General features: G+C 37.1%; 3 protein-coding genes and 1 pseudogene across 3 annotated transcripts; 2 read left to right on the top strand and 2 right to left on the bottom strand.

The window, feature by feature from the left end:
- Nucleotides 1–1,518: 1,518 nt before the first annotated feature.
- On the bottom strand, nt 1,519–2,385 carry LOC141654770 (uncharacterized). The gene has a single exon (XM_074461886.1). The coding sequence runs from the start codon at nt 2,383–2,385 to the stop codon at nt 1,519–1,521; it is 867 nt and encodes a 288-aa protein (XP_074317987.1).
- A 3,209-nt stretch (nt 2,386–5,594) lies between these two features.
- On the top strand, nt 5,595–8,927 carry LOC141655870 (caffeic acid 3-O-methyltransferase-like; annotated as a pseudogene).
- Nucleotides 8,928–10,333: 1,406 nt separating this feature from the next.
- Nucleotides 10,334–13,536, top strand: LOC141656633 (exocyst complex component EXO70A1-like). Its single transcript, XM_074463592.1, has one exon. It carries the CDS (start codon nt 10,912–10,914, stop codon nt 12,940–12,942), a length of 2,031 nt encoding a protein of 676 aa, XP_074319693.1. The 5' UTR covers nt 10,334–10,911; the 3' UTR covers nt 12,943–13,536.
- A 950-nt stretch (nt 13,537–14,486) lies between these two features.
- LOC141656634 (uncharacterized) lies at nt 14,487–21,378 on the bottom strand. The gene is made up of 6 exons (XM_074463593.1): nt 20,950–21,378; nt 17,605–18,266; nt 16,760–16,952; nt 16,190–16,254; nt 15,894–16,104; nt 14,487–14,994 (listed from the first exon to the last, which is right to left on the bottom strand). Exons 1-6 carry the CDS (start codon nt 21,118–21,120, stop codon nt 14,632–14,634), a joined length of 1,665 nt encoding a protein of 554 aa, XP_074319694.1. The 5' UTR covers nt 21,121–21,378; the 3' UTR covers nt 14,487–14,631.
- Between the last annotated feature and the right edge of the window lie 386 nt (nt 21,379–21,764).

The raw sequence follows: 21,764 nt of genomic DNA on the forward strand, positions 1-21,764 counted from the left end.
TTAAGAAAATGATTTTGGACCACACAAAACACTCTATTCCACTCTACCCCACATGTAATTAACGTTGGACCACACAAAAGTTACCAAAAAAGGAAAGAGGGACAAAAATCCGACTAGCTTCTGTAAGGAAAGAGGGACAAAATGAATGAATAGGAGGGAGTACTAATAATACATAAATCCTTACTTTATACTCCCCCCATACCACACCAATGGTAACATGGACCCATTTTTTGTGAGGAGAAAAATGGGCCCATGTTACCATTGGTGTGGTATGGAGGGAGTACAATAAACCAACTTTAATACTTCTAAATACCTAAGCCATCCATCATCATCATCTTCTTCAAAATTACCCCAAAAAGACTTGTTTTTCACCCACCGCCATACCAGTCACCATCTTCTTAACTACGTACCGCCAACTGCCCCGCCTTCGTCCCACCATTCCAACATCACGACGACGCCACCACACCAACACCACCTAGCCGACTTTGCCAAACCAGTCCACAACCCACACCACTGCAGCCTCTCTCCTCTTTCCCTCCTCTCTCATTCCGCACTCCTTCCACACGACAACACCGTGACCACCATGTCGCCACCACCAAAATCGACATCCACCACACCATCGCACTACCGCATTACTGCACAACCTCCTCCTCCTTTTCACATTTCTTCTTCCTCTTATCCTTTATTCTTCCACCTGCCGTCGACAGGCACCTCATCACCCACGACAGTCGACATTCCTTTATTAAAACAAATACAGATCTGACGATTATTGGTGGTTGGATGAATCAAGGTAGTTGACGGTGGAGCTGGTGGAGAAAGGGTGATGTCGCTACCTTTTTATTTTTTTTGGTGAGCTTTTTTTCAGATCGATTTTTTTTAGTAGTGTTGGTGGTTGTTGTTGTTGAGTTGATGTTGTTGTTATTGTTAGCGGTTGGTGGTGGTTGTCGTTGGTGTGGGCAGTGGTGATCGAAGATGATGATGGTGGTGGGTGAAAGTGGAGGCTTTTGGGGATGATTTTGAAGATGATGATTGAAGAAGATGATGATTAATAAGGATTTTATGTATTATTAGTGTATTAAATAACAAAAATAAAGGGTCATTAGTGAGAGAACTAACGAGTGATGACGGAAGTTTGGTAAAGGGCATTTTGGGAAAGAAAAAGATAAACACAAGGGTATCATATGTAGAAACTTAAAATGAGGGGTACCATGTGAAATCTGCCAAAGTTCGAGGGTACCATGGGAAATATCCGTTTAAAAAAAATGATCACTTTTTTTCCCAGATATTTATAATCAACATTTGTTACTCCCGCTCAATTGTTTTAGACAGAGATTATGCGTTTTAAATCAGTAACGGGTTAAATAGATAATAAATAACAAAATAAGTTGCCTAGGAGAATTTTCAATTAGTCTCATGGTAGACGGGTTAAATATATCACCACTTTCATAATAAGACAACCCCCACCGGTCCACTTGTTTTTTTTTTTTTTTTTTTTTTGACAACTGTAAAGAAAGGTTTCTACAATCTTATGGCCTGCCGAGCCAGGCCATGTGCCACACTATTAAGATGTCTCGGAATAAAACAAAAACTTAAACAATGAAAAAAACTTGCAGAACTACGAATCTCCTCCAAGATGTCCTTAATCAGATGATCCGTCCTTGTGAACTCAGCGATCGCACTGATCAAAAGTAGGCAATCAGAAGAGATAGTTAAGTGAAGAACACCTCCGGAACGCGCCCAAGAAACAACATCACGGATACCGAGAGCCTCCGCCTGTAGTGCCGATTCCGCTCTAGTAGTTACCTGATTGCGCATACACTCATGCCCCAACTCATCATAAGCCACCCATCCAAAAGCCGCCTTAAAGGAACGTTCCCAACTCGCATCCACCTTAATCCGAAGAACAGAGCAATGGCCCGGTTGGCCAATCATGTGATATGGGATCCCATTTCGTAAGTCAGTTATTTGTTGGTCAAGTTGATCCCCAACGCTCCCCCGAGCGTCTACCAGTGTCCCCTTGTGATCTACCTGGTTGCTTAGAATATGCGCCCTCTCCTTGATAGAATCAAATAAAACACCAGCCAGAACCCGAGGATTGTTAGCCAGACCTTCAAACTTAACCTTGTTTCGAATAATCCATAGACCCCAGATAATGGCAATGAATAAAATAACTCTTTTCAGCCCTCCCTCCTGCTTCCTTAAGTATTTAATCCAATCAATAATCCAGTCGGTCATATTAAGATGCTCAGCACCTTCCACCCTAATACCAAGCATCGACCCCGCCCAGATCCTAGCAGAGAAATCACAGTCCCTAAACAGATGCTCAACTGTCTCCAAATTATTATGCCCATTTCCACACAACCCACAGAATACATCCATCCCCATATTTCTTTGTTGGAACTCCCTTCCTACTGAGAGTGTACCCGTAAGGATCCTCCATATAAGGATCTTCCAGATGTTAGGAACCGGGAGAGTCCATAGTTGTTGCTGACAAAAAACTCGACCGCGCATACCAAGTCTAGTGAAGTCTTTTTGTGAGCCCTTTCTACTCATATACTCCTCGAAAAACAACCCATAACCACTCTTCACCGTAAAAGTCCCATGATTTGAGAAAGGCCAAAAAACCTCATCTTGTGATCTCTCCGTTCTAAGCCTGGTTGCCAGAATTTTCAATTAGTCTCATGGTAGACGGGTTAAATATATCACCACTTTCATAATAAGACAACCCCCACCGGTCCACTTGTTATTTGTCTTATTATGAAAGTTGTTACTTGTTGACATATTTGACCCGTTCACAACTTTAGATGGATAATGCCCGTCTAAAGTGAGATTTTCTAGAGAATTTTTGTCCCTATTATCACCATGTTGTAATTGATCCGCTTTAGAGAAAAACCAGATATATTGTGGAGAAAAAGTATGATGATACAGTTAGTTTTCCTTACGACGGAATGTTCGCCTTAACAGTCAAACAGGTCAAGTATATATTGTCCCGCTTGAACATATAATATATAATCTTTTGCTTTTTCTAGTATTCTATTTTTGTCTTATTCTTACTATATTTGACTTGTCTTAATTTTAAACAAATACATTCCTCTTAATCATAAGATGAATATAGTTGTCACTGTGGTACTGTGGTAGTACAAAACTACAAATGACTTGGATTTTGGCAAAGATCTACAATTGGTGAATCACAAATTCTTGTTTCAGACCGACACTTTTGGTCTTATTTATCAGACGGATAAAATGTTGCCATTTTTTAAGAAAATGTAATCAATTAATTCACAAAATGTTATGACTAGAGGTGTCATTTTTTACCCTGAAAATGATGTGTACAATAATGGTAACATGTTATCAAAAAATAACAACATTTTATTGTAAAATGATGACATGTTACCCGTTTTATTTCAGACCAAAAGCAATGGTCTTAAAAAAAACGGACTGTTTGTGAATGATAGGTGGTGATTTGTTACTGTGGTAGTACAAATAACTTGGATTTTCTGACACACTTTTCTTGAAATTATTGGGAAATTATTGCACCACTTGTTTTTCTATGTTTAGCTATGTTTTGTAAAGCTAGATGCTCATGAGTAAAATTACAACTCCTCTGTCTTGGGTCAAAGATAATTGACACAATACTCCCTCTATATCAGACCAATGATAACACTTACCTAATACGGCCATATCACATCAATGGTAAAATTCATTATTTGGCCCACAACATTACCAAGTTATACTTATACCCTTTTGATATTTACACAAAATGTCATTACATACCCCACCTATTAACCCACAATTACATACTCCACCTATTTTTTTCCCTCTTTACCCCTCCTTTTGTCCTCTTTTCTTAAAAACCCCATTTTTTTTTACCATGTTACCATTGGTCTGGTATGGAGGAGTATTATTTTTAAGGAAATAAAAGGGTGATAACTAGTAAGTTAAGGCTCCGTTTGGTAAAATTAGCTGAAAAACTACCTGAAACCTGAAAAGCTACCTGAAATCTGAAAAGGTAGCTAAAACCTGAAAAGGTAATTGAAAAGGTAGCTGAAAATTACGACCTGAAAAGGTACCTGATTTTTATTAAAACTGTTTGGAAGACTAGCTGAAAAGGTAGCTGATATTTGGTCAAATGACGTAAAAGGACATGGCTTATTATTGTTATCATTTATGTTTTTATTATTATTGTTATCATTTATGTTTTTATTATTATTGTTGTACTGTGTTATTGTCGTTGGCATTGTTAGTAATTAGATGAAAATGTAATTTTTTTCACTATAATTGCACAAGTCTTCAACATGTTTCAAAATGACGGAAACAATAATTAAAATATCACGATAACGTAAAAAAAAATATCAAACAATATATCATCAAAAAATGTATTTTATGGATACGAAGTAAGTTTTCTATTAAACCATACATAAAAATAGTTAATTAAATTGCACCCTGAATTAAAGTATTGATATTATCACGGACGCTTTGCATTTCCGTAGAAACTCTTTAATTGGGTTTATTTGAGATCATAATATAAAAAATAATAATATTGGAGTAATATATAAAAAGTTGAAGGGTAAAAAAGGTAAGCAAAATATACTCAGGTACCTGAAATCCCAAATGCTACCCTAGGTAGCATTTCATTTCAGGTACCTTTTTTGCTATAAAATGCTACTTGCCAAACGCGTTCAAGAAAATAAGCTATCTGAATTTTTTCTCAAAAAAGCTACTTCGATGAAAAAAGGTACCTGAAATGCGCTACCAAACAGAGCCTACGCGTAATATTGTCCTTTAAAAAAAAGTAATATTGTTAGTTTAGGCATTTGATGTAGTATTAAATTTGAAAAAAGGATCACAAATTTCGGAGATAAAGAGCATAATAAAAGTAGAATAGAGATAGTTATATATATTCCCTTGTTTTCTTTGATTTTTTTTTTATTTGGTGAGTTTCTTTAATTTATTTCTGTAACATCCCTAATTTTCGGTTAAATTAAAAATCACATTTACGTACAAAAGTTGCCGAAATACAGAGATATTATAATTGATATACAAAATCTCTCATTACAAAATACATTTTCTTTATACAACATGAAATAAAACTCATACGGAGCATAAAGTTTCTAATAAAAACTTGACTGAAAATAAAATTCTTAAGGTGAGTCCAATAAATGATCATATACTCTGACTATGTTTATTCACAGACTCGATATAAGTCTCAGCAACAGTAAAATATTACTTTTTTATCATTAAAACTCAACTCAAACTCTTTTATTTCTTCCGCATTATCTTTCAGACTCGTCAAAATCCGAGCCTCAGACTTGCAAAAATAAATGAGACCCATTCAACCCATTTTTTACACATACAAAATACTATTACCGGTTATAAGTTGAGTCTTGAATTTCTAAGACCAAACTTATTAAGACTTATTCTCTCCACTTTATCCAAGTCTTAACTTCAGACCGTGGATAAACTTAGACTAATAGATCAGTAAATATTCTTTTGACCTTGGACCTTCATCCTCCTTTATCAGAAAAATAAATAAATAATCACAATTTTGTGTTACTATATAAACTTGTCATGCTCACCATTTATTTCTTGCCCTCTCATAAATCCCACCCTAAATTGATTTATATTTTCCATTAAGCTAATCACCATTATTAGTGCTAATACAATGAGCTTAATTAACCAACTCGATAAACAAATAAACCCGGTCAACGAGGACGAGACGGCCTCATTAGCAATGTGTATAGCTTCATGGACCGTGCCATCAATGGTATTCAAGACTATACTAGACCTTAAAGTCCTTGATATCATACACAATGAATGGCCCAGCTATCTCCGAAGGAGATTGTGTCCCAACTACCCACTGAAAACCCGGATGCAGCGGTGGTCCTAGAACGTTTGCTCCGCCTCATGGCTAGCTTTGATATCTTGACTTTCTCGACTAGGGCTGGGTCTGATGGCCGGCTTGAACGGCTATATGGTCTTGGACCGGTTTGTAAGTATTTTGTTAGGAATGATGATGGGGTTTCTTATGCTGCGTTTGCTGATCTTATGCATGATAAGATTATCATGGATTCATGGTTAGTACTCCTTTTATTCGCTATTTCTTGATGTGGATACAAGATTTTAGGAGAATGATTAAAAAATGAATAAAGGAACATAGTGGAGTTTGTGAATTGGAGAGATGAATGAATAATTAGGATTAAATAAGGAATTGTGAGTAATGTGGGGTTTGGTGATAGAAGAGAGGGATAAATAAAATAAGAGTAAAAGTTAGGTGGGTTTGGTGATAGGAGAGAAGGATGAATAAAATAAGAGTAAAAGTTTTCAAAATAAGAAAGGGGAAGAAAACGTGAATAATCCGTTTAAGGAAATAGGGAAGAAAATAGTGAATAAGAGGGAGTATAACTTACACTACCCCCAGGCCCATACATTCCCGCACCACCACATGGACCATGTAAGTCACCCCTTTCGGGAGGCTGCAGTGGCCAAGTGATCATCGCTTCAGCTGGTAGTCGAACTCGAGACCTCTCTAACTCCTGCATTTCTGCAAGTTTCAAGATTTAACCCGGCTACCACTGGACTAACACCACTTGGTTAAAAATTAGTCTATATATACATGTAATGAAATTCGAACCTAGGGCAATAGGTGGAAACCAAACCTTTACCATTGAACCACAATATGTTTATTCTCTACCTTTAGTACGTACGGAGTATTGTTTACACTTTAAAGCGAAAGTGTATTATTGGGGCTACTAAATGTAGCTTCATATTACTTATATATCTCATTTAATGATAGTAATAAACATTATGCATAAGTTAGTAGTATAAAACCTTAGTACAAGGATTTTACTTTAGTTAGTATAAAGCCTTAGTAAAACGATTTTATTTGCGAATTTGTATAAGACGAAAACATGAACCTATGATCGACTTTATATTGTTAGCTATGTCGCTTATTCATACTCGATCTCCTTTCATTTAACTTTTACGCATTTTTCAAAATTTTCCACATGATAAAAAAAAAAAAAAAAAAAAAAAAGTGCCCTAGAAGACAAGATTTCAATACTTTGTCATGCTTATTAATTGATTAAGTTAATTACTCTGGCACACAAAACACAGTTGAACACATGAGTTTAATAGATAATATATATGAATGCTTTGTCACGTGTGATTAGTTTAATATTATGTTCATGTTAAGATAATACGGATCAATTCGATCGGAGACTTAAATTGACATTGACATTGTTATTATTCGGAATGGTGTTATGGTCTTATGGATGATACTTAGTTTCAGTACCATCTCATACTCACATAAAATTTTTTTAATAATATACATCGATTAATAAAATAATCTTATGCGAGTATATGGTGATACTGAACTCGGTACAACCAATAACGTTATCTCATTTTCTATATTTTAGGAAGCATTTGAAAGATGCAGTACTCGAGGGTGGAGTTCCATTCAACAAGGAACATGGCACGGGAGTATATGAGTATCTAAGCAAAGATTCGAGATTTAGTAAGGTGTTCTTCGACGGAATGAAACATCGTTCTACAATTGTGTCCAAGGAAATCCTAGACAAGTATCATGGATTTGAGGGTATTTCATCACTTGTTGATGTAGGTGGTGCTACTGGAGTTACACTAAGGATGATTGTCACCAAGTATCCTAATATTCAAGGCATTAACTTTGATTTGCCTCATATCATTAAGGATGCACCCTCCATTCCTGGTAATCATCTTAGTTAAGTTTAGTTTTGTACCTTCTGACTTTGAGATTAGGTGTGTGCTGATATCAATCTGTAAAGACTACTGTAACTCTCAAAGAGGCTTGTGGTCTGTCATGGCCTTGAACTTGAACTGGATAAGACCTACTATACCCTTTGACCTAAACTTCTTGTACCAATGTTTTTTTTTCTCTTATTAGTAAAGTCTAGGTCAAAGTCAAGGTCAAGGTCAAGGTCAGGGGTGTAAATGACTTGAGTAGCCCAATCTATGAACTCCAAGCTAAGAATCGGTTTGGTAAGCTCGGTTCAAGGTCGGTTAGACTTGAGCATGAGCTTGAGCTGAACTTGACCAAATCAGAGTCGTTCTCGAGCTTTTCGGGGCTTGGAATGAAATTCATTTGGGATGATTTTTAATTTTTTATTAGTATAATTTTATAATAAAGAGTAATTCCTTTTGTTTTAGTGTTTTTCGTTAGATTTTAAATAGAATGGAAATGTAAAGAATATATATACTCCGTATATAACAAGGACAAGCTGAATTCGAGCTTTTTCACCAAGCTCGAGCTTTTATTTTAAAAAAAATTGATTTGTACAATTATGATGTAGGCGTGGAACATATAGGAGGAGACATGTACACTAGCATTCCTAGTGCTGACGCTATTTTTATGAAGGTGAATTTACAATTAACTCATACATTATATTATAATTAAATTAAATATAGTGAAAATGCCATCAATTGAGACTATATATAATCACAATTCTTGTTACAGTGGACATTATTAACAGGGGATGATGAAAAGAGTGTAAAGCTATTGAAGAATTGCTATGCAGCGATACCGGAAGCAGGCAAGGTAATAGTATGCGAGTATGTGGTACCCGAGTTACCCGAAAACAGTCTCTCGGCTCAAACGTCTTTTCTATTTGATGCAACTATTATGACTATTCCTGGAGGAATAGCCAGGACTAAACAAGAGTACGAGGCCTTAGGGAAAGAAGCTGGTTTTCAAGGTTTTCGGGTTGTCACATTTGCTTGCGATACTTGGATCATGGAATATCTCAAAAATAACTAAGTCGCTCCCGTAGATTATCAATCATATCGTCGGAAATCGGAATATGGACATTTTTGTATTTGAAAATTGGGAATAATGCTTACTCTGGATTCCTTTGTTTGTCATGCCATTACAAACTGAGTCAACTTCGATTTGCAACGATGTCGTCCAGGGACGAAGCTAGGATGAAAAAGTAAGGGGGCCGGTTTATAAACATACAAAATATATTTTATCTCTATTAATATTGTATCTTTATTTAGCTATTATTAAAAGTGTATTAAGTTTTAAATTGCTTTTTTTTGAGTGAAATCACAAAGGATTAGACATACGTTTTTGCCATCTTTGCCAAATTATGCACTGTTATATTTATCAATGAGAAAAATGTATATAGCTTTATCCAGGGATGCCCGGGCCATGGCCCATCCGGCCCAGCCTGTGCATCGTCCCTGATGTCGTCTCTTGTATAATAAGACCGGATAGCATCATAAAAGGGAAATGGTATTGTCACTATACTTTTTGTTAATGCCACAACATTATAAGTTAAATCTAAGGGGATATTACTATTTACCGTCTCACAAACATGAGTGACATTAGTAATTATGGGGTGACATTATGTCTTCCCTATTAAAAACAAAAGTATGTTAAGTGGAATTTGAAAAATATAGTGAATTGGACTAATATGGGGAGTACTAGTTACTCGATTGTTATAGTACAACATTCGCCGTTCCTTTTTTTTTTTTTTTAATGAGAAAAACCTAATATAGGTTAATTCATTTCAATCAGATCATTAATAACAATGTCGGCAATTTGATTGGGAAGAGTATCCCTCCAAATTCGCCTACCTAACCGCACTCCATCGAAATGAGCAAGCTCATGAGCTACTCTATTCGATTGCCTACCTAGAAATGACCATGTCACACAAAAAAGAAATGAAGAGGATCCAATTGTGTTATAGTTTTCGAGCTTGTATAGATTATCTATGTTGAATATTTTTAATCATTTAGATAATTTTATTGAGCCCGAGTTAATTATTCTAGTGCATATTCTTCTAACTAGATAACAAGGAACCTATCGCCGCTAAATTTTTGCACAAATTCTCATTTGTGACGGGCTAAATCCGTCACAAGCTTGTGACGTGAGACAAAATTGCAAGTGGGAGAGCAAGTAGGGAGGGCAAGTGGGAGGGGATTGTGAGAGGTCACAAGCTTGTGACCGTCACAAGCAAGACGGACTGAAATTTTTGTGAGATGCACTCTCAATTTAACTCAAAAGCATACGTGATGGATTATAAACAACGCTGGTTTTAAGAGACTTAACTTCAGCTCATTTTAGCTCATTTTAGTTGAGCTCAGCTTATTTCAACTCTAATTATCTCGGCAAATATCAATTCAGTTCACCTCCATTTCAACACATTCCAACTCAATTCAATTTAGTTCAACTAACTTCCGCTCAATTTAATTTAGTTCAGCTTCATTCAGCCGAAAAAAACATGTCCAAAGTCCACAAATTGAAAACCAAACCTTAAAAAGCAAAAAAATTAAAGAGAGAATAGAAAAGGGGATTTAGAAAAAGGGAGGCGCCATTAATTAACACTTTATTTGAAACAAAACAGCAAAACCCAAATCTTAAATGCATAAATAAATCAAATAAAGCAAGTGAGAGTTGCAGCTAACTCATACCTAAATTTACTGTTACTTAGCACTACTGCTAGTTCTTCATAACCTCACCCCCAAAAATCAATAAAACCCAAACCCCAAATTATACAAAAAAATTACAATAATTTTCACATAAAACCCACTTTAATATTCACATTCCTTAGTGTAAACTCAAGTTTAATTCATAAATTTGTTCCAAAGTTTTCAGCTTTTTTGCAAATTCAGTTTCTTCAGCTTATTTGGTAATTCTTACATTTTTATATGTGATTTTGTTTTGTATTTATAGATTCATTTGTTTTAACATATTCTATTTTTATTTGTAATTAGATTTTCATTTTTGTTCATTATTTGGGTTGGAATTTGCAATAATTACATTAATTAGTTAGGTTTTGGATGTGGGGTTTAGGAATTGGGGAGAAAATAAAGAACCCTAATTTGATTTGTGTAGATTGTGATGCAACTGTGTTGTTTAATTGTGAAAAATAAATGGGTAGTGTTGAGAAATTGATATTAGCTAGAAAATCACTAAACCTAAGTTTAGAAAAGTCGAAATCTTTAGGTTTAGCTTTAGATAAAACTGGACCTAGATTGGAGGAAATTATACTGAGATTGCCTTCCCTTGAGGCTGCTGTGAGGCCCATTAGGGCTAATAAGGATGCCCTTGTCTCGGTTGTCGGTCACATTGACCGAGCTGTGGGTCCCGCTGCTGCGGTTTTGAAGGTGTTTGATGCGGTCCATGGTCTCGAGAAATCGCTGTTGTCTGACCCGAGGAGTGATCTTCCTGGGTATTTGGCTGTGCTAAAGAGGCTTGAGGAGGCTTTACGGTTTTTAGGGGATAATTGTGGGTTGGCAATTCAGTGGTTGGAGGATATAGTTGAGTATTTGGAGGATAATGTGCTTGCTGATGAGCGGTATCTAGCGGAGTTGAAAAAGGTTTTGAAGGGTCTTAGAGAGATTAAGGATAATGGGGAGAAGGGTTGCCTTGATGGTGGATTGCTTGAGGCGGCTTTGGATAAATTAGAGGAGGAATTTCGTAGGTTATTGGTTGAGCATAGTGTCCCGCTTCCCATGTCTTCTAGTGATGATCAAGCTGCTCTTGCTCCGTCTCCTTTGCCGGTGTTGATTATTCAAAAGCTCCAAGCGATTCTCGGGAGATTGATAGCTAATAATAGGCTTGATAGATGTATATCAATCTATGTTGAGATTCGGAGCTCAAATGTACGGGCGAGTTTGAAGGCTTTGAACTTGGATTATCTCGAGATCTCAATAGCAGAATTCAATGATGTGCAAAGCATCGAAGGGTACATATCTCAGTGGGGAAAGCATTTGGAATTTGCCGTGAAGCATTTATTTGAGGCAGAGTACAAGCTTTGCAATGACGTGTTTGAGAGGCTTGGTTTGAATGTGTGGATGGACTGCTTTTCTAAAATTGCGTCTCAGGCTGGAATTTTGGCATTTCTGCAATTCGGGAAGACTATAACCGAGAGCAAGAAAGATCCCATCAAGCTTCTCAAGCTGCTGGATATTTTCGCCTCTTTGAACAAACTCAGGCTTGATTTTAACCGCTTGTTTGGTGGGGCTGCTTGTGCTGAAATCCAGAATTTGACCCGGGATCTTATCAGAAGGGTCGTCGATGGGGCATCTGAAATATTCTGGGAGCTTATGGTTCAAGTTGAATTACAGAGACAAACACCGCCACCCCCTGATGGGAGTGTACCGAGATTAGTGAGCTTCATTACTGACTATTGCAATAGATTGCTTGGGGATGATTATAAGCCAATATTAACCCAGGTTCTAGTCATTCAACGAAGTTGGAAAAACGAGAAATTCCAAGAAAAGCTACTTACTAATGCCATTCTTGAGATAATCAAAGCAATTGAGCAAAACCTAGAGGCTTGGTCCAAGATGTACGAGGACAACATCCTCGCGAATCTTTTCTTGATGAACAACCACTGGCATTTGTACAAGCATCTAAAGGGTACAAAAATCGGGAATTTATTGGGTGATTCTTGGCTAAAAGAACACGAACAATCCAAAGAATACCATGCTGCTATTTTTCTGAGAGAAACTTGGGGAAAGCTTCCCACTTTGTTAAGTAGGGAAGGTCTAATACTGTTCTCTGGTGGCCGCGCAACTGCTCGTGACCTTGTCAAGAGACGTCTCAAGAAGTTCAACGAGACTTTTGACGAAATGCATAAGAAACAATCCACTTGGGTTATAATGGATAAGGAGACGAGAGAGAAGACATGGCAGCTTATTGTACAGGCGATTGTGCCTGTGTATCGGAGCTACATGCAGAATTATGGGCCTTTGGTTGAGCAAGAATCAAGCTCTACTAAGTATGCTAAGTATACGGCACAATCTTTGGAGAAAATGATTACGTCTCTTTTTATGCCAAGGCCAAATAGATTAGCCAGCTTCAAAAGCAGCTTTAAAACCAGGCAGCAAAGTGGGAAATTCAACAGTGTGCCAGTAGATCAAGCCCCGTCACCTACTAATAATCAGATTGCTGGTTGATTATTACAGTATTGGGAGTCAAAAAGACGATGTTGATGTTGATGGGTTTTGAACCCATGTCGCTTAGCTGACATGCGACTAGCGTGTTTCATCATTGATCTATGTACATAGTCTGTATCCTTGGGAGCTCAAGATATCTGTCATTTGGTGAACGTCTACCGTAACCTTTCTTGACCTATGCTTGATGATGGATGATTGCCCGTGTTCTCGAATGGACTGAATTCGGCATTGATATAAACGGATGTCCAAGAGATTCACCATTGTATTAGACAATCCAAGAGGCAGTCAGGCGACAACAATTTCACCTTGGACATCATATTCAACTCATCGGCACAATCATGGTACAATTTTTCCTAGTTCATTCGAACTTCATGTCAATTATCATTAGAATGTCAAGTCTTACAGAGGAAGCAAACAATGCACATGACCTCGAGTCCTCGATGTCAACTGTATGTGACATTGTGAGTTTATAATGTTATTATAGTTTATAATAAAAAATAATTCATTTTGTAATATATATGCAATGTTACATTTCTTGGATACTTTCGGAATGCTTGTCTTTATTCCTAATAGAAATGAGACAGTTTCATATGATATTGTGGTACAAATTGCTAAATTATTCTTGGTTCTTATGTTTTTAGATTCCTCCTTTAACGTGGGCTGTAATTTTCAGATTTAGTATTCCTTGCCTTTTGCAAGATGCCAAAGATTTTGGGGTCTTTTTCATAGACAGGTCTGATAACCACATGCATGCAACATCTTGCAGGTATCAGCAGTTCAACACTAGTTAAAGTCTCACTGTTTTGTAAATTGATACCAGTATTTGTAATTTGATGCTTAGTAAAGGATTAGTTCCCGTCCGGACACTGATAAAGAGAGGACTTGTCCCGGGGAGAATCCGATTCCTATAGGGAAACAGGAAACTGAATACTAGGTGATAAGCCTCTTTGAACCGAACTGAATTTGGACCAAAAGTCGGATGAATAAAATTACAAAAATTTAGTAAAGTCGCTAATTCAAAAGACAGCTTTATTCAGAAATATTTCCGGATCTAAATTTTCTAAGCACAGTTAAATCGTCAAGGGAAAGAATGGCTTATAAGAACGCTGGATCTTATCTCCGAAGGTGAAAAGAAAGTAACCGAGTATATGAAAACTCATTCATGATAATTATTTTAAGCTCAATTCGAAACAATACATACTTTATTTTTTAGTGCCAACAAAAAAAAAAACACTTTTTCAATATTGATAATGTTCCTCAATGGCCCCAAACTTATACTAGCGTTCCGTGACCGTGACATGTAATACAAATACGACACTTCCTAGGTTTATAAATTGACCGTTTAGGGTTATTGGAATCGCAAAGCTTAAATCTTCTCATTGACGGATTTCAATATTTAGGCAGGTTATATAAATTTAAACCCCCTTATAAGGCTCAGAATTATGGCAACAGTTGAAGATAATCCATTACTCCCTCCGATTCTTCACATTTGTCCATTTTACAAATTTGTGAAGAGGATTTCGAACAAATGAGACAATTCTAAAGAATCGGGCAAAATTTCTACATCTATGAAGATTCTGATGTGCATCTCTCTAATTCTAAAACATAAAGCATTTGGTCAACCAATAAAATCAGTTTGGAATGTCCTCTATATACCTATTCAAAGCATAAAATACAGGCCTAATCTATCTAATGTTGCTTAATTAGATTATCCCAATAATTCTTCTCCCATTTCTCCACTTGTTTCTCTGCATTGTTTTTCCTCCTCACTTGGCTTAGTAGACTAACCCGGTCATAAGGAGGCGGCATGATGCACGTATTTTTATCTGAAGGAGTCGTTACCAGGGAACCCAACAGAATCCTCTTCTGGTAATCTTCTGCATTACATACTAAAGTTTCTGAACATAGCTCAACGGCATTTTTCGGTATTGTGGGCTTGAATTTTAATAGTTTTGCATATTCGGTGAGCAAATTTAACATGTAATCATATACATAATCCATCTTCACATCTTCGAGTATGAATTCGCTGGCGGCCTTCCCCATTGCCTGAGCCTGTTATATTCGTCGGCGCATATATCAAATCGAGGATCAGGAATTCTCATACGAGACTGTGTCATGATGAACATTATACAAACTAACCAATATGAATTTAATGGGGTAGTTATTCATTCAGTTTGTGGGTTAATGGGGTATATAGATAGTGATGTTCTCGCATTATATTAACATGAGACCGTATTTCGAGAGACTGATAGCCCTTTATCATGCAATAAGATGTGTCATCCATACACATTATCAACAGGATGTAAGCTCCACTCCCCAGGACCCGGGTGATTCTAGTTGATTACAACATCATTACCTAAGTGTCTCAAATGCTCCTGCCAATGGATAGGGATGGGGGAGGCCTAAATCATTCAGGGGCACACTTGAAATAAAGGTAATTAATACAAACATAATAGAGACCAAAATAAAAGAGAAAATGGAGAAAAGTGATGGTGTTGAGGGGAAAAAGGAGGTGATAGAGGAAATATTACCTCCAAGTAATGCATTGCCCTAACTCCCTAAGCGGTGGTAGGCTATGTTATTTAGACTCGTTTAGAACTATCGGACACAGGTGCGTGTTCAAGTGTTAGACTCGGGGATTTTTATGAAAATAATGCGCATTTTGGCTTAACATGAGGTGTCCAAGTGTCATAGCCTTGTCCGAGTGTCGAGTTCCGATACGGGTCAGCGAGGGAATATGAAGAGTCGGAGTAACATAGGTGGTAGGTAACTATTTCCTTCTTCATGGGGAAAATATTGTCTGCTCTCCATTCCCTTCCCGCTTCAACTACCAGTATTACAGTCCCCTTTCCTGTATTTTGACTTTTATATCCTATTAACAATTACCCCGATTCTAACACAATCCCTTAGAAAGTGAGACAGAGAACCAACAAGGAAGCAAAAAAATTTACCTTTTGTTTGTGACTGTTGCCCCAATCAACGGCAAACTTAATAGACCTACATTTGTCGCTTTCCCTGATAGGCCAATAGTGTTGCGTAGGCATCAGGCCTCTTGAAAAGAAGTCATAATACTTTGGCTGCACTATCAACGTTACAGAATCGCAAGCAAGGATGTACTTCTCACTAACCGACCATGCCGACCCTTCAATGTAGATCTTATACCTTGCCAAACAAGAAATAGAAAATCAACATTTTATATCTTATGGCAAGTTCAAAGCTAGAAGACCATTCATGAAAATGCACGTACTTGTCTTTACATTGGTGAGCCAAGTTTGACTGCTTATATCCTTCTTGAAGCTCTTTATTCCAGTCCTGCATTTGTTTTTAGGGATGAGAGGAGGCAACAAGTCTGTTAATAATTCAGATTCTAATCGGTTTGAATTAACATTACATTTCTCTACTAACACGTAATAAGATCTTTCATTCTGGAAGCAGCCTCCTTGTGTACTCAACTCTTAAGGCTGCAGATATCAACTAGCTTAGTCGGTAAAGTCGAGAAGGATGATACTCATAACCCCAGCATGAATCCGTCGGCATAAAAAATGTCCTTGTGGCTCCCTTTATTGAAAGAATTTTTTTTAAAAAAAAAAAAAAAAAACGAGGCCAAGATGCACCTGTCTGACCCCTTTTAACACTACAACCAGCACCTGTGATGTGAGGCTTGAGCCAATAGGAGTTTGATTGGATAATGTTGGGCTTGAAAGATATTTATGCCATGCTGATCAGAGGGGCAGACAGCAGTAGTCCAACTTTAAGACTTGGAATTGCCGGAAGAATTAGAAAACTGCAGTTCAACTAAGGAAGTCGAGTGTTTTACCTGTATAAAGATGTGAGCACCCCAGTCCTGCTTGTCAGAGACATTACACTTCAAAAGATCCAACCGCGATTGTGCAACAAAGGGATTTCCTTTCCAGTATGCATAAGGCGCTCTGTCCATAAATTGTACTATCTTGTTCCCTTCTTTTATATCGTTTGAGATAAGATCCCATGCTTTTATGTTAACCTCAGCCCTGCATAAATTTTTTTCGAGTGAATACCAAACAACATGCAATCAACATGTAGGCAGGGCAGGGGGTTCAGATGTACGCAAATATTGAGAACTTTATTAAACCTAATCTGCAGCTGGCCAGCTGTTAAATGTAAAATTGCCAAGTTTTTCCTTTCCTATTTTTACACATATAAAACACCACCACTACAACTAAATTACTCCAGTGTCCCTAGGGATCCCACAGATGGCAGGGCAGGGGGTTCGGATGTACGCGAGTATTGCAACCTAATCCTTGTGTTAACAACACCACACAAATATTATTTCCACATGACACAATGAAAATTGCGTTGAAAATTTAGTTGAATGAGAGTTACTTCATAATAAGACGTAACACAACCAATTTTGTAAACCATTTTGGTTCTTTCCAATATCAAACCGTTTCTCAACATATGCATGCCATAAAAAGTTTTTAATTGGGGCATAATTCACCCTTGCTCCATAGTGAGGGCCAAAAGGCAGAGTGGCTGGGTAATGATCAGTGCCTCAGTGGCATTGCAGGAAGTTCCTTCAGTTACCTGAATTGTTGCAAACTTCATACAAAAAGACCAGAAAACAATGTATCACAAGGGACGAGATATAATCATAGAATTCTCTGAATAACTGACTAAACTTACCATCCCCAGAAGGTCCAGTCCGGGAAAACAATATCCAAGGTTTTATCATCCCCGCAATAACGAAACAGTGGAGGAACAGATGCATTGGAAAGAGGACTGTGCTTCCGTATGACTGGCCAGTCAACGCAATCAAACATGAGTTCTAAATCAGGGACCCTTCCCGGGTACCTGCGCAACAACTGTAAAAACCCCCAGAGAGTGAAAAGGTCCCTAGTTTGATATCCCTTATGGTAGGTCTCCACATAAGCTTTTCCGTTCAGTATAGTCAATCTGAAATTAGCAGTCTTTTTAGCCTTCTCCACCATATCACGGGTGATTCCAGTTTCTCTCCAAGGCTTTAAATCTTCATATATCCATCGAAAGTAATCAGGACATATGGGAGGAGGAGGAGCTTCGGGGTCGATTTCTGTCTTTTCTGGATAGTCCGTTGGACAAGTTTGAGGAATGCCACTATCAAAACATTGTAACGGAAATTCTTTTTTCGGACGAGGAATGTTGGGCGTCCGGGTAGTTTGGCCTTGAGAATCGGTATGGTTCAGTGGAGTTTCAAAACTAATGTGAGGCGTGTCATGCGTCTGGGAATTTTTGTTGTGCGACTCATGTACGGTACCAATTATTTCACCTGTTAAAAGTGATTGTTTTGTGGAATTTGCAGCAGTAGGCTGCAAAAGAAAGGAAAATGAGAGAAAATGTTAACAACATTTCACATTGTTCGTACAACACTGGGTTAAGCTACATAACAGCGATAAATTTTAAAAGATCTTTAAACAACTAATAAAGTACTGCGTGATTTGAAAAGCTCTCGCAACAAGTAACAAAGTATCCCTTAATTCCCTTTCTAAGCCAGGATAGACATAATTACTCAATTTGAATGGTTAAATACGGAGTACGACTTACAATCCTCCATGTATGCAATACAAAAGCGTCTAGGAAAAAAAGTTTGCAAGTTTGTACGAGCCAATACTAAGATTGTAAGATACGTGTTCTTGCTTTTACGCTAGCATGGGAAGACTTATATTTTCACAACAAAAAGATGAAAGGTACTGCCTAGTATATACATCGCACTAAAGAATTCTGAGGCTGTATAGCATAAGGAATTCAATTTGACAATTCCACTATATGCAAGGATCGTTAAATTTATAGCAGTAAGGAGTAAAATGTTTTGCCTAATATTTTAAATAGTTTTGCATGATTTTGGATTTTGGTGATGTTGGTGTTCTGTGTAAAAACGGACTCAGAACTGTAGGGTACACCGTACACCTATAAACGAACTAAGATATTACGGAGTCATGGATAAGGATAAAGGAATATAATTGTTCTATTTTGCTACTAACTGGGGCTCCGGCCGCTATTCAAGGACAAAACAGAAGGGCACTTTTTGGTTTCTTGAGTCGGGAAAAAAAAACGGGTTGGCCTTGTTTTGCGGTTAGTTTTCGCGCGTCTTGTTAGTTATTTTAAATAACTAACTACTCTCATCATTACCACGAAATTCCTATTATGGAATGGGTCCTTCCTGAGAATTGTATTCTCAAATATCGAATCATGGTACCGTACCACAATGTTGTTGTTCATCGTGTCTTGACTTTTATCTGGTATCATGTATCACTCTAGTACGGTTTGTGACAATTATATATTGAAACCAATTTTCTTTTCTTATCTAAGCAGAAAATTATAATGTATCGAACAACCTATGTCAAACCGGGCAATATTTAAAATGAAGAAATGATGCTACTACTCCAAGGACAGTAAGTCAGTAACCCTTCGTAATGAAGGAATACTACTATACTAGAGTGTATATAAAATTCATTGACCATGTCAATACATTGGTCTATTAAAGCCATTAAACAACAGAAACACCGATAAATTTAATCAATAGCTAATGCAATCAAGAATTCAAGATCTACCATCAAATTATTTAAATTTACCAAACACGCGGCCACCATAGCGCATTAGCGCCATTCACGTGAATATGAAGGTAATCAAGACAAGTGCAGCCAAATGGGTTCCATACTGTTACGGGAAATCCGTTTCAGCATTTAAAAAGGCAAATTCGAATACTATTTATGTGAGATAAATAAGTTTATCATGAGATTTCTCATCAATTGAAAAAGTTGTGGCCAGTGGACTATATATAGACATATAGTCATCCCAAAATCATCGTAAAATAAGATCGTCTTAGTGTCTTACGCTCTTACAATGTTGAACTGATCTTTTAGCGGTTAAACACTTATTTGTCCCTATTATATAAATGAGTATTTTTATATGTTAAAGCACCGCATCAAAATAAAAGACGCTCTTACGCAATTACTCCAATCATACTTCTAATGTTGGACATTCCAATAGAAAACCCCAAAACATAAAACAACGCCCCATCACTCGGATGACACATTTTGCACTCTATTACACCACAGATGAGGTTCTACTGATCAACTTTTTTAGACACTTGTGCAAAAGTAAGAACTATTCAAGCAAGTCCACACATACACATTATTTAATACTCTTATAATTATGGAATAAATATTAGGTAAGGTGTCAGATCTCCTACATAAAAATGTTTTAGTAGTTAAATTTCATTAAGATTTAGATACCTAATACTTCATAATATTAGTCCCAGGTTGGAAAATCATGTCCTCATCCGAGTGTAGGTATTCTTCCGACTCGAATATGACCAAACAAAAACATTTAACAAACTATTCCTAATATTCCCTCCGACTCAACATGTTCATTAGAGGACTGGGGTGTATTTTAATCAAACGTAAATAATCAGTCCGTCTATTTTACCAAATTCTATTTGAATTTTTAGATGAGTGAACTCAATATTCTTCGATTATGCATTAAGCCCGGCTTTCTTGGAATAATTCAATTCGGTTTAAACCAGTTCAGTTTAGACCATTTACGCATGACTTTAGTTCAATTCAGTTCAGACAACTTACAAACGTAATGTTAGGTACTACTACATTGTTAGCTTGCCTAGCTAACATCAAATGTACTACAGATTGACATTTAATTGAAATTGGACACTTTCTCAAGGTTAAAATTGAAACAAATAAGTCCGCCATAAAACCGTTTTACACTAAATTATTTCGAGTACCGCTAATACTCCGTATAACCGCCCACCAAAATACATCATCAAGAATTTAAAAATAGATATTATACGGAGTACTAAAATATAAAACCGTCTTACATAAGACAACTTAGACCGTAATGACTAACGATCATACATTTTGGTCAAACATTTGCCACTGTACTACTCAGACAATCAACAAAAAAATAAAATAATGAAAAAATAAATAAAATAAAAAACAAAATAGGTGTTGTAAGAAAAAAAAGGAGAGAGGATCATACATAAGAATGGAGGGAGCGCGTGGAGAGAAACGCGCCGACAAGGAGAGTGAGAAAGAAGAATACGATAAGCGGCAATCTAGCTGGCGAGTTGATCAACGGTCTCCATAGCGAGTCAATTAATTGTCGTAAATACCCTGGCCGACTCGACTTATTTACATAACTGCCACTCATTTTTTTTAGTGAACTAGCTCAGTTTTTCAGCTCAGCTATGCTATCATTTTTGCCTATTCTTACCACCACGTGATATGAAACGACGTCGTGTTGGGAGGTGATTAGTGTGATTCTAGTGATTAGTGATGTACAGCAAGGAAAAGTAAGGAGAGTGTGAAGGAGAAGGGAGGTGAGTTTGAATTGAATTAAATTGTTTTCTGGTGATTTCTATGGTTGGGTTGATGGGGTTAGGTAGATCCGTAGTTGAGTCTGTGGGGGCGTAATTTGGGTCACAGGTTATTAGTTTTAGGTCCAGCACGGTCCAAGTACGGGGTATGATTTAATTAGACTTGTCAAACGGTCAGTCGGGTTATTTCAAGTTTGTCACACTTTCGAGTTAGGTGGGATCGGGTTATTTTGGGTTATAGGTATGTTTCGGTGAGTGAACTCGCTGTTCTTTTCAGGTTTGATTCGAATCGGGTTATTTTCAGGTCTGATTCGATCCGGGTTATTTTCAAGTTATAGGTCAGATGGATGAACTCGTTATTCTTTGACTATGATTAAGCCCTGCTTTCCTAGATTAATTCAATTTGGTTTAAACCAGATCAATTTAGACCATTTACGCATGACTTTAGTTCAATTCAATCTGGTACAACTTACAAACG

The sequence above is a fragment of the Silene latifolia genome, chromosome 5 (genome assembly GCF_048544455.1).
Source record: "Silene latifolia isolate original U9 population chromosome 5, ASM4854445v1, whole genome shotgun sequence".
Taxonomy (NCBI): domain Eukaryota; kingdom Viridiplantae; phylum Streptophyta; class Magnoliopsida; order Caryophyllales; family Caryophyllaceae; genus Silene; species Silene latifolia.

What these genes read in the sequence shown, in the direction of transcription:
- LOC141654770 (XM_074461886.1), bottom strand. Translation starts at nt 2,385, where the DNA reads ATGGGGATGGATGTATTCTGTGGGTTGTGTGGAAATGGGCATAATAAT.
- LOC141656633 (XM_074463592.1), top strand. Translation starts at nt 10,912, where the DNA reads ATGGGTAGTGTTGAGAAATTGATATTAGCTAGAAAATCACTAAACCTA.
- LOC141656634 (XM_074463593.1), bottom strand. Translation starts at nt 21,120, where the DNA reads ATGAGTGGCAGTTATGTAAATAAGTCGAGTCGGCCAGGGTATTTACGA. An exon ending in GACTGGACCTTCTGGGGATG is followed by an intron (nt 16,953 to 17,604) that starts GTAAGTTTAGTC and finishes AAATTTATGCAG; the next exon opens with GGCTGAGGTTAACATAAAAG. An exon ending in GTGCTCACATCTTTATACAG is followed by an intron (nt 16,255 to 16,759) that starts GTAAAACACTCG and finishes AAACAAATGCAG; the next exon opens with GACTGGAATAAAGAGCTTCA.